Source organism: Eurypyga helias, unplaced genomic scaffold (genome assembly GCF_000690775.1).
Source record: "Eurypyga helias isolate BGI_N326 unplaced genomic scaffold, ASM69077v1 scaffold13573, whole genome shotgun sequence".
Taxonomy (NCBI): Eukaryota; Metazoa; Chordata; class Aves; order Eurypygiformes; family Eurypygidae; genus Eurypyga; species Eurypyga helias.
In genome coordinates this window covers 4664-18004 of record NW_010240634.1, presented here as the reverse complement: position 1 = coordinate 18004, position 13341 = coordinate 4664, and the positions used below count along the sequence as shown (strand labels likewise).

Genomic DNA, 13341 nt, shown 5'->3' with positions numbered 1-13341 from the left:
CCTAATTATTTGCTGCCAGGTCCTTTAATTTACGACACTGGGGTGAACCAAAACTCACTTTCTCTCTCCTCCCAGCCCTGGGGATAGCCCATCCTGGATTTCTTCCCCCTGAGAGGCATCCTCATCTCATGCAACTTCAGAAAGGGAAACAATACAGCTGTAGCCTTTAGCAAACTTGACTATTCCACGTGGTTTTCAAGGCTCAAGAAAGGCACTTTGTTTAAGGAACTGGGAGGACCATGTCCTACAGCACAGCCAGTGTGTTCCTGGGGCAGTTTTACTGACCCAAGAGGGCTCCTGGCATCTCAAGGCATCCTAGAACCAGCAAGCACAGCAGATTCTCACCTTCAGATGAAGTGAGGCACCAATAGCTTCTGCAGGTTTCAGGAAGAGCTCACGACATTTCCAACCTGTTACTACAAGAGCACCACGGTGGATAATCCGAACAGAAAGAGTCTACCGAGCAGCAATAAAGCCTCCGTTTCTGCTTTACAATGAGATGTGGCAATTTTCACTGCACTTTCAAGTGCATCAGATCAGAGATTCCATTCCCTGGGACTTTCGACAGGCTGGGAACCAGTCTGCACCCGTGCATTCAAACCCTGGCCAACAGCTGGGCGTGAACATGAACAAGGCAGGCTGGGGAGCGGCACAGAGAGTTAGAAAACATGGCAAGTACAAGGCACACACAGAGGTAACTGGTACTGATAAACTTCATAGGTGCCAGTGCCCACCTGAGCTCAGGCATAAGTCTAAAGGATCTAGACAACACAGACAATCCTGAGATGAAGATCCATTTCTTAGTAAGGCTTTGAGTGCATGTGTTCTTTTAAGTGCTTTTCTTAAATAATCACAAAAGACAGGCAAGCATTCTTTAAACAGTTGTGATCCTTCATTCCAGTATAAAACACGTAGGCAAACATGGCTTACGACCCATGATCACTTAGGATATAATTTTAAAGTTTGTATTAAAATATTTTTATCCAAATGATAAATATTTTAAAATAAGCATTTACAAAAATAAATGGTCCATTCCCATAAGGAAGGACATATATAGCTGACATTCTGAATACACCTTGAGGCAACACAATTACTGATGAAGCTAGTTAATAAAATCTTTGGTATGCAGTTACAGCACATTAGTATTCATGCACTGTTGTCTTCCCTGGGCAGGTATATTGTACAGGCAAGCGAAGAGGCAGCTTTTCCTTAATTTCTTCATATGTCTTCCAAATACAACATACAAATATTTCTAACGTGTCTTCCTATGATAATAGGAGAAAAGCCCAAGATTTTCCTGGCTCTTCCTATGACTTTGGTATCTAAAACAGAATGAAGATGGGAGGAAAAAGAGAAAGAGTTAAGTTTCATCCTAGCTACTAAGCAGCATCGGAAATAAAATCAAAATTTAAAAAAAAAATTACTCCAGAGGAATGTCCATTTCCTTCGATGTTGTATACATCAATGCCAAGACAGGATAGGATTCATTGCTGCAAATTCAGACACACCAAGAGATTACTGAGTTAGGTAAGGGGGCATCTTTACACCGGGGCACAGCACCGGATGGTGCAAGCCTGGAACAATACATCCAGGTCTGGTGGCCCTGTTACACATGGGGCATTGAGATACTGCATAGTAACAGAAACAGCCTCAAAAAAATGGAAAAAAAAAAGAGCCTTGGAACATAAGACTTGGCGAGTTTAGCAAAAATAAAGATTGAGAGCTGACTTGAGGGACAAGGACCTCCACAGGGAGAAAATCTGAAATGTCAGCTGACAAAGAAACAAGGAGCTAAGGGGCTCTGCGATCTGGTAGAGAAAGGCTTAGCAAAAATGATAAGCTGCAGCTGAAACCATTTGAAACTGAGAATAAGACACACACTTCTAACGCCGTGGACAATGAACTGGGATTGAGGGAAGTGATGGATTCTTTGGTTTTCTGGTATCAGTCCTCGAATGCTTTTCTGAAAATGCTTCTATTAAAGGCTGGTGACTGAACCTGATGTAGGGAAGCAATGGCAGCTAAGGAAACACACAGGTTTTCTCCTTTCTCCTCCAAGGTCTAATGGTTCCCTTTTAGCATTAAACCCTGACTCCATGGACAGCCCAGCTGAGGGTCTGTGATCTGGGAATGAAGGGGAACACAGACTCCCACATCACCCGAGATGTCCATGAGCCTATGCTACTGTAGCCCACAGTTCTAGAAAAAGAATAGTAAAGAACAGCATCCAACTTGTAACTGCTGTGACCAGGGTGTGGGCAGCAGAAGGCACTAAACGAAAGCAGAGTTTAGATTCTGCTCCCCACCTAACTGTGTGAAGACTGGCACTTCCCACGTCACCTTGCGAAAACTCGAGAGAAAGTGACTCCTCCAAAGCAGCTCCTTCCTCCTGGATCTCTCCCACTAGCACTGACTCACTGCTTCACTGAAGTCGATCCTGGTGGAGGCACCAATGCGCTTTCTGCTAAGAGCTGTGGCTCTCACAGCAACGCTGGGCAAGTGGAGGGTACAGCTGGGAAGAGAAGCAGCTCTGCTCTACTGGTGGCTTTCAGCTGTTAGGGAGAGTCAACACCCAGAGCCAGCAACAGGGGCAATGGCTGTAGCTGCAAATTGAGCCAACATCCTCCAGTCCTTGCACTGGTCATGCTTCAACCAGCTCCCAAGGGATGCTGAAGCAAGGTTTGGGTCTGTCTCATGACTGCTGGGAATCATGACCCACTGCTATAGCAACAGGAGCTCCCATGACCACTGTCTTTAAAAAGAGCCCCCGTTTGCAGCACCCTCTGTAGGCAAACTATCCATTATTTATATCTTGGGATGTCTGAAGCGCAATTTATATCCTAACCTCATTAATGAATGATGACATCTTGACCCGCTCTATTAAGTAAGCCATGTTAGATCAAGAGGCACGGTGCTCTCCCGTCCCACGCTAAAGTAAAGCAACCAAGGGAAAAAACACCAGAGTAGATTACCTGAGTTACAGCAATACCAAAATAATGCAAATCCTGCAGCAATGCTAAAACAAGCGAGGAAAAACACTGGACCTAAAGAAAATTTAAAAAGAAACACATTAAGACAGAACAAAGTAGTGGAATTTTTGCTCAGTTCATAAATCACCAATTGCTATTAACATGCACAATTAATTGTATCCAAATGAAGCTAACACATACACAGTTACATATGTTCTGTAGCTGAGGTACTGTGAAGCACATTTACTATACTGTAATTCATTTTTACTACAGTTGCCTTGCCACCTGTCACTGCTCACCTCTGTTCATCTAGCTATATCCCATGAAACTTAAGTGAAAGCCTCTTTAGATGTTCTCTTGCCTTAAAACTGTGTGCAAAAAAACCCTTTACACACTACAACTAACTACTAACCAAACTACTGGGACCTCACCGCACAGAGTAGTGCTTTACTCTAAAAATAGCCCCCACTGGGCCAATGCACTGCTCGAGGGTAAAAGTACACCATATGAGACTGCCGTCCCTTAGAACTGGATTTTTAGGGTTTTGGGTTTTCCCCCACAGATGTTCCACAAATTCCACTTTCACAACAAGAGAAAATATTCTTGTTTCTGTTTCCAGTTCTGCTGGAAGCTGAAATGCAGAGCCACATGCACACCTAAAACACATCTCCCACTGGACACATTTCCTTCATGTGCCTGCCTGGAGTGACATGCAGTTTAACGCTGATGTTCCGCATTGATGTTCAATAAAACCTTTCTAATTCATACTTATCCACAGAGAAAACTTCCTAAATATTTGTATCTGCTTCTTTCTTGCATAAAATTCTATTTGTATTTACTACTTCACTACGAATATAGCTACAACTAAACTGCACCCGTCTGATAAGGACAAACATACTGCAGACTAACAAATCAGTGGAGCCCACCACGCAGACCAGGATGCTGGAGAAACAGCAAAGGTGCAAGGACCAAAGGAGCAAGGACCTGGTTGCTCCTCTGGATGTAATCTCCCAGTGTGGGTAGCTAGCAGCTGGACAATCTCCAGTCTGAGGCCAGCTCTTTCATCAGCACAAGTAAGAATAGAAATTATTTAATTTTCTTATTTCCAAGCACTTTCTCTGTTCTTCTTGTACGGTTACACTGCAGCCAGCAATAGCAATGTGAAATATCTGAATAGGAATTTGGTTCAGTATTTGAAATAACAATAACACAGGCAAACATATACATTGAGTTAAACTGTCTTTCTGCCCCTTGCTTCAGTCTTCCTTCAGGGAAAAAAGGCACAGTCCATAGGAATGCTTTTATTCTCGCATAACTGTATCTGAATTTCTAGATGAAATATCAATTAAACTTACATGATTAAATAGTTCATTATAAATTTTTAATTTTTTCAGCTTTCTTTCAGCTTTTCAATTTCTTTTCAAAATATCTTTCAGTGAATAAAACATTTGCCTGTGTAATCTAGACACTGAACAGAGCAAGGGGATAAAAAGTGACACGTTTACCTAAGGAAAATATGTTAAGTTCACCCTTGCTCAGCTCCTTGTCTTTGTTTTCACATGATTTGTACTTAAATGGAAATCTTAAAAAAAATGAAAAAAATTTAAAAGTTATATAAAACTTATTGATGGCCTTATGCAAAATGACAGCAGCAGCAGTAACAGACCTTACTATTCCAGCACTGAAGAAATCACAGGAAATGAAGAGTCTCGCTATAACAGTGTAAGTAAAAATACCATTGTAAATACTGAGACTACAGTCTCTGGAATTTCCTGGCACAACAGAAGCTCAGTATGCTTTCCTCCATTAATTCCATTTAACTTGTGACAGTAAAGACATCATAAAACAATTTGTTACATGAAATGCAAATTACGTAATAAAATAAATTGCATCATAATCTGAAAAGCCATTCCATACGGTGACACTGTATTCATTTATTTACCCCTGTCATTTAGCATATATTTCTCCTTGTCAGTGTCTATCTCTGTGGAATCTGTGGTTTCTAGAAACAAAAGCAACACATGAAAAGTTAGTACTCAGCTCAAGCAAACGAACGAATATAATCAGCACATGCAAAATAGTGCAAAACAACACATTCCAGAAAAATATCCAGTTTGACATACAACATTAATCCCTCCAAAAGTAAATCATGGCTACAGTCAAATCTGGATATATGTTGGTCAAAAGACGTAGGCACATAGTCATTTGAATGCAACTATAAATATCTGCAGCAGCACCTCTGGCCTGGTTAAGCACTAACAACATTACAATTGTAATGTAATGGAGTTAGTAACATTACAATTGTTTCCCAAGTGAGGAAATCGGGAACTAATCCTTTCTTAATGCTGGAAATATTAATTGTAACAAATAGAAACTATCTGTTAACACATGTGCTAATCTGAAAACACCCCTATAATTCAATGCATCACCATTCTTTCTGTCCTTGAGTAAATCCATGTGCATTAACGTGTCTGGCAGATGAAGTACTTGGACCAAACTGCTTGGCACAGATTATTTATCTAAATTCTGGTCTCAGCTAAAGACATGTACATCTTCTTTGGTAGTCTGTAGGTACTAGTGCTAACATTTGGTGCAAATGATTTTTTATCTTTCTGCAAATTCTAAAGAAAAGGAGGCGTTAAGGTGTTCAGTAGTTAGCAGAAACAAAGCTAAGTTTCTGCTTTGGGCAGGAAGACCTGCAGCTCGTTTAGAGATGCCTTTGCCCCGTAAATGTGGAGATAACACTGTCTGCAGAACACCAGAGAACACCGCTGTCACCATGAGTGGCAGAGGAACGACTTTCTCTTAACGCATCATTCATCTACAAAACAATGGTTTTGGCCAAACCTCCCAGCAGTCAAGAGGGTTAAAAACAAAACAACAAAACCCAAAGGAAGAGATCCACATTTGGCTGTCAGTAGTGAAGAATTTGAGACTGATTGCTTGGTTGCAACCTATTTCCTCCTTCTAGGTGACCATCTGGAGCTAGGTGAGGTGCCTTGGAAAAGTGCCCTGTGCGCCAGTCAGCGCGAGGAGACCTGCTGTCAGCCCGCATCAGACGGTGAACACCCACGTCCCTTGCTAAATGTGGGTGCCACCCCACTAAATGCCACCCCACTCCCGGCGGGGTGGCAGGGCATGGCATCCAAGCAGAAGAGACTTCTGAAGCACTTTGCTGCAAAGCTTGAGTCCCCGAAGCTGAAAGGATTGCTGCAAAGCCTCCATGGCACACGTTACGCAGCCGGCCCCTTGAGGGATGTCCTCCCTGCGTGCTCTAGCTAAGAAATCCTTATTCTTCACAGGAGAGCGCTGCCAAACCTCTGCACTTCTGCCAGGCTGAGCGATGCTGAGCGGGTGTGCCGATCTGACCTTCCCAGCCCATGTCAGCAGAGAAAGAACCGCATTCCCCGGTCCCTGGGAAGATGAGGTTTGGCGCCAACAGCCCTGAGGGGGCCCTGGCCTGGGCCTTGCCCACCCTCTGCTGGGAGCTCCGGGACATGACCGAACCTTCCACTCGCAGCACTGCACTTCAGCCAAACCAATTTTGTTCTACCACAGATTTGAAAGTTGTTTCAAAAATCGAAATCTTTGAAAGGATTTCCTCTGCAGAAAACATTTCTCATACGTACAAGCTGCAGGTAATCTGTTACAGAACTCTGTCCTGGCCACACTTCCTCAATCTCCTCACCAAGAACATGCAGGTGTTCATAATGCTGCTTGTTTCAGTCTAATCTTCATTTAGAACTAAGTCCCCATGTTAGGGATTCCCCTTTTTCTTCACATTTACAAACTCTAGTGTCAATTATGTAAACGGTCTGTGCTAAATCTGAAAAATTCAAGAACTACTGCTGTGAGTAACATAAAAACTGTACATGTTAGAAGCCTGAAGGCTAATGCTTTCAATATTCAGAATGTCCACGTTCACTTAAATGAGAAGCAACACCTCGTATTGAAAAGGGAACTTTTCCTGAAGAGTAAAACTGTTCGCAGTTTTAGCTTAAAATGCTGCACAGAAATTTATGGACCATTTAATACAAAATGTAGACATTTGTTTCAGTTACAGAACTCATAAGAAGCAGCAAACATTAACACAATCATCTCATTATTTCTTTCTCAGGTCAATATAAGGAAACTGCAGAATCTCAGCATGCAGTAGTATTTTAACTCAGTTATTTAAATTATTCTCATCATATAGTGAGGATGGTTAACATAAGAGAATGTACAAAGACAGAGAACAGCTCTGTTGGGTTTTATTTGTTTCCTGTGAAGCAATTCTAGCACATGTACTTGTTATGCCCAGTCTGAACATGAGAAGCCCTAACCCTGTGCGCTCATGAGGCTACCCAAGTAAAAGCTCTCAGAACTAGCCACATAAATCAAGTGCAGGGACAAACACATTTATTTTCTAGCCAATGATGAAAACATCACGCAGACACCCTATGCAAGTTTCCTTTCAGCTGGTTTGCCCAGGCGTGACAATGGCATGAGGCAGTGTGAGAGTTCATCTATCTACACAACTTCCAATGGGTGCGGAGGCACTTGGCCACAGCTATGCTATTTCTGGCACCCAGCTGTATTCAGACTGTGTATATGGGATGTAGTCAGGACTTGGCTACCATGTACGTACGGTATGTTAAGATACCTTTTCAGACATGGCTTGTAGAAGGTGTTATTGAGCATTAACAGAGCTTAAACTTAAATCATCAACACACTCTTGAAATTTTGTTCTTAGTGTCTACACTAGGATTTCTCATATTGCTCTTAATAAAGGCTGTCTGCTGCCTTCTAGTCAGCCTGGCAGAAGAAAACAGTTTCTCTTGAGCTCTACCCGAGTAAAAACAATAGATCCAAGACTGTGATTTAAAAGACTGTGCCTTCAAAGGGTGTGACTTTTTACAAGGTGAATATCAGATCCAAAGCACTGCCCTAAAGCTGCTGGAAGGCTGAATCAATTGCAATTCATGCTCATCTCAGATACTGAGGCAGGGATGGGCCCAGACCTTCCCAGCTGAAGAGTGTTTGGACATGGATGTGGAGACCTGGGGTAACTTTGCAGCCTCCCTGTGCAGGCAGGAAAATGGTGCAATCTTCCACCAGTATGTATTTGTGCCAGGTAGATACAAACCTTTTCCTTTGAAATGAAAGGCAAACCAAAGCTATACAGTATTTTCAAAGGTAATTACAATTTTACATGCTATTTTCACTCCAGAAATGAGAGGTCTAACCATTTATTTTTAAACCTATGGACTTATGGTCTATCGGTTCGAATCTCACTGGAGTTTGACCCACGTGTCTACAGCTTCCCCTGGCAGCTAACTGTGAAGTTTCTTACAACTAGAAATCAATTGACTGGTGAAGCATTAGTGCTGTTAGGTACTTTATAAGAATTTCTTAAAACTTCAGTCCCTTTGCAGCTTCATTAACTGAAATGTGGGACCTTTCCCTCAAGCTCCTCAAGTCATTTCAGTATGCAGGATGCCTGAATGTATTTACCACCCATTTGGAATCATTCTTTTCTCCACTTCGTTAGGTAGGAAAAAAAACCCCAAACCACCAACACACAAAAAACCCCAAAACAAAACACCAACAAACAGCAAGTATTATCCCAGGTGGTCAAGTCAGGTTTGATACTCCTACTTAAAGAAATTATCTCCTCTGCAGTACAGAATCAAATTTGTTGAGCCTCAGTCCTCCTGAAGTACATACATGCATATTTGGGGGGCAGCTTTCTGGACATCAGTCAGGCATTAATGTTACAGTTCATCACAGGGCCCTATGAATGTTTGCTTCACGTTAAACTAGGCACAATTAGGAGATTCATGGATTGAGGGAAAGCCAAGCTTCTAGGGCATCAGAGTTTTGAGGGTAACAAATTTGAGGTTTGTAATGTTCTTATGTGCTACAAGTCAGAATAAACACAGAGGAAATAAACAAGTCATTAAGAAGCAATGGCTATGAAAAAGGAAATTGTACTTCATACAGGTTCTACTGCTGTCTTACATGCTGCAGTTGAACCGTTTTAAAGACATATTACATATTTCAAAACAATCAAGGACTTTTGAACTGCCCACATTAGTCAAATAGCAAGAACTATGCAGTCAAATCCTAAAATTCCAGGTTGACTGGAATTTTCCAAAAGCTGTTAGAGGAAGGTTAGGAAGGTTAGAAATAACCTTCCTAAGCAGGTTATTTCAATAACCTAAACCTCATCTAAAATGAGGTTTTGTAATACACTGATGAGGAAATCCACAACTCAACTTACACATCAACTTACTCAAGATTTTCCTGCTTGGCAGGTCATTATAAAGTTGTTCAGCATTGATCTGCAGAGCCCTGTAAAACTCTTGACAGTGTCTTTCTCCTTTCTTTTGAAGGTGCTTTATCAGATCTGAAAGTCTGGTATGGAGTGATGCATTTGGATTCCTGAACTGTAAGAGAAAAGCACTCATCAGAAGAGAGGTAACAACTGCTGGAGATCAATTTTACATCACTCCACAGTATGCCAGGGAGTGAAGATACTGAGCTTGATATTTGCTATAAGAATGGGCCAAAAAACCCATGAAGGAACCTAAAAAGGATGTACATGCATTGCACAGCAGCCTTAAAGACACTGAGCTCCCTGTGGTAGCACTGCTTGGAGAGCATATTCCCTCTGCCTTCACTCATTCTTTTTTCTGTCCTGATGAAATGACAGATACTCTGGGTTTGATGTTTTCTCTGCATTCAAACTAACATGGTCCTTGCTTTTCTACAATTTATTGACAGCTGTTGCTAGAAAGTATCAACAAATCTTTATTATAAAGTTTTATGTTTTCAAGTTTTCCCTTAGTTGCCTAGTAATGATTACCTAAAAAGGTACTTTAAACTGCTTATATTAGTCCCAATACTGGAGTGTTCCTCATTCCCAGATTACACATTTTATTGTTTCCAGCACAATTAACTGTTGGGTACCCAGTGCAACATGTGCAACTTCCCATTACTCGGGCAACATGGCAAGCAGCTGCAGAAGAGCGAGCTTTGTTTCTGTAGTCCAAAGCGTGATGAATGTTAGGAGACCTTACAAAGAGAATATAAACATGTATCTAGCCTTGCACACATCAAACTGATTTCAGCTTATTTGGAAAAAGTCCAAAGCCATTCTCAGCAAACCATTGTATTTCAGACTAGTACAGTAGATAACTTCTGTGGTATACTTACTTAGGATCAATTCCTGCTCTACAGGGACAAGAATGCAACATACCTGATACAACCCTCCTTACCCTGACAAATTCCTACGAGGTCTACCAGATAGAGCTGAGATTGTAAACTTCCTAAATACTCAATAGAGCTGACAGAAGCTCGCCTAGACCTATGGGAAAGCAGTTAATTTCTGTCTTCTAAGTGCAGAAGTCACAAATTACATTTCACAGATTCTTCATGTATTTATTTTGAAGCTCTTGAGGGAATGAGATGATCTTTAATTGTGCATGTCACACTGTTTATCATAACTGAGTGGCTAGACTGGCTCAGCTGATGATCTAGCACTGCTCTATACCACCGAAACACTAATCGTCCCCATGGAGTCTGATTATGACAGAATTAGACCCATCTTTCCTAATCTTAAAATACTGATATGCCAAAAACCTGAGCCTTGTGCCCACAATGAAATCAGCAGAGGTCAAGTACAAACTGTTGTAAGTAGGATCTGAAAAGCTTTTAACTGACTTTTACTTCACACAACATTAAAAGATCTTTCTCCCTATAAGGAACTACCCATTTTTAAAAGCTTCATGCCAGGGAGGGCAGCCTTCCTCCATACATAGCAGCACCACTGCAAGATGTTACTAACTCCATACACTCCCCACAGATCCCACACTTGCAGGTGGGACTAATGCATCCCTTCTCTACCAATACTCAGAGTTATCAATCACATTAATCAACAACTAAAATTTATTAAATCATAGAATCACAGAATGGTTTGGGTTGGAAGGGACCTTAAAGATCATCCAGTTCCAACCCCCCTGCCATGGGCAGGGACACCTTCCACTAGACCAGGTTGCTCCAAGCCTCATCCAGCCTGGCCTTGAACACTTCCAGGGATGGGGCATCCACAGCTTCTCTGGGCAACCTGTCCCAGTGCTTCAATATAGAGGATTTTGTGGACACAGTTGGATGCAGCACAGATCATCTGACATGACACTCCACAGCAACTCATATAAGGAGGCAGGCATGCAGGGCATTTGGTCACTCGACGGGTGCAATTCTGACCACAGAGTGGTTATAAGATAGTGTGCTTCTGCACACACGGCATCAGTCACCATGGCAGGGACTGTGGCATTAAGCTGCTGCTGACGAGAGTGCCCTCTCTCATAACCACTTGGCACAGGGAAGGTGCTAGCCCTGTGACTTCTCCTCTGATGTGAGATCCCAGATACAACTGGTCAGAAAGTAAGAGGTGAAAACGATTGGCTGCCTGTGGCACCAAGAGTCAGGTTGGGAAGAGGGCAGTTGAGCCAATGACGCACAAAACCAATGCAACATTCAGAGATGTAGTAAAATGAATCAAATTACCTTTTCTGCTTCTGCATTAGTAAGAATTTGGGGGTAGACTCTGTTAAGCTGAAGAATAATTTTATCAACCACTTGCTCATTCAGTCGGCTATTGCTTGTAAGAAAACACATGTCGTGTTGCAGCCGATGACAGTACGACTGATCTAGAGATAAAATAATACAAAGAACGAAACACAGCAGTTAATTAGCAAGTCATTTTAAAATTCTGTAAATTTAATTTTCTTAACAGGGGTTAAATAGCTGAAATAAAATTACCACCATCACGTAATTTTAGAAAGCTGAACTATCTATTAGCGAAACACAACATAGCCATGTGCTTTCAAAGTTCCTTCCACTTCAAATTACCACATTTGAGCTCCTGGCTGGTCACGCATGCTGCCTCTCTCTTTCCAAAGGAAGAAGGTTCTAAATTATTTTGATGTGAAGCACTGATGAATATTTAATCAAATACAGTCCTAAAGTTGTTAAATCACCAAAGATAAATTTTTTATCATTTACAAAGATTATGGAGTTTAAATCTAATGTGGTTTATAAATTTTCTGATGTAAATACGTATTTCATAGCAAGGTGCTCTCTGATGTAGAACAGCAAAAGGACATATATTTGGATTACATTATGTACATTACTGACATCGCTATAGAGCAAGGCTGGTCTTTGCTTGTTGCTTCGCCCCTGACAGCTGCAGTGGGGTGGGATGGGAGAAGCTCACACAGCCAGGCAAAGCTGGGGGCTGACTGAGCTGAAGTGATTTGGCCCTAACATCACCCAACCCTCTAAGAGTTTATGGCTGCCTTTGGTCTAAACAGGAGACATCAGCAACTTGGCCAGTGGAAACTGTGCAGACTGGAATAGAACTGGAACATCAGCAACAGCATCTCTGCCAAAGAGCCATGAAGTGTTTCAGGGAAGGACTTCTGCCTTCAGTTCGGGAGGGAGCGGGGAGAAAGGGCATTCCATAAGCAGCACATTTTTACCATGGAAGTATGCTCAAATACACATACAAATAAACCACATCTATTTTTCTATTAACCCAAACCTCTGCAAACACACCAACCCAGACCTGCTGTTGTTTTAGGTACCATTTCCAATATGACAGCAATGGATTTTGAAGGAGCACAGCTTTCCCTATAGGTGCTTGTCTGTGGTCCTTAGATTAAGATACAGGCACAGACTGGTTCCACAGACTACTATGCCCTTACCAGATTTAGAAAGAGAATGTCCACGACCATGTCTGAAATAAGTGTTACAATGTCAGTACAGCACTTTATAACCGAGCAGCACAGAAAAAAAACCCGAACTCCCCCCACCCTCACGACAGACCCATTTAAAGCAAATGCATAGGTTTGATGGCATTTTGGCTACCAGAAAATACATAATCATCAGCCCTTCATGCCCTGCAATTCAGAGAAGATAAACAAAAGAACAAAGGGAAAGATCCAGAAAACTTTGGCATGATGCACTGCACCTCTGCACAGCCCTTGCCCTTTCTACATCACATTTGGGGTTTTTTTGAATTACACTGTCTTTTTTCTATCTGTGTAGCACTAACAGCGTTTACAGGAAGGGGTTCAGAAAAACCTTCCAGTGTGACCATCATGCACTAATAACTTCTTTGGTGTCAGTGTCACTCCTACGCTAACAAGAATACATGGCTATTGATACTGCAGAGAGCTAACATTCTACAGGCACAACAGGATTTCAGTTCCATTCTTACTTTTTATCCAAACATCATATTATTTCCATATATTTCTAATGCCTTGCTTTCCCACAGCTCGCTGTCAAGGCAGCTTTTTAGTGTACTGTCAGAAACATACTGCCCTTA

At 41.8% G+C, this 13341-nt stretch overlaps 1 protein-coding gene across 2 annotated transcripts; it reads right to left on the bottom strand.

The window, feature by feature from the left end:
* Positions 1-831: 831 nt before the first annotated feature.
* On the bottom strand, positions 832-11660 carry LOC104507274 (chromosome unknown open reading frame, human C9orf89). Of its 2 annotated transcripts, XM_010148499.1 has the most exons (5): positions 11520-11660; positions 9244-9397; positions 4912-4971; positions 2973-3044; positions 832-1322 (listed from the first exon to the last, which is right to left on the bottom strand). In XM_010148499.1, the coding sequence occupies exons 1-5, from the start codon at positions 11628-11630 to the stop codon at positions 1219-1221; spliced, it is 501 nt and encodes a 166-aa protein (XP_010146801.1). In that variant the 5' UTR covers positions 11631-11660; the 3' UTR covers positions 832-1218. The 2 variants fall into 2 exon arrangements, with proteins under 2 accessions (XP_010146801.1, XP_010146802.1); XM_010148500.1 differs by lacking the exon at positions 4912-4971 and having other exon boundaries at positions 1085-1322.
* Between the last annotated feature and the right edge of the window lie 1681 nt (positions 11661-13341).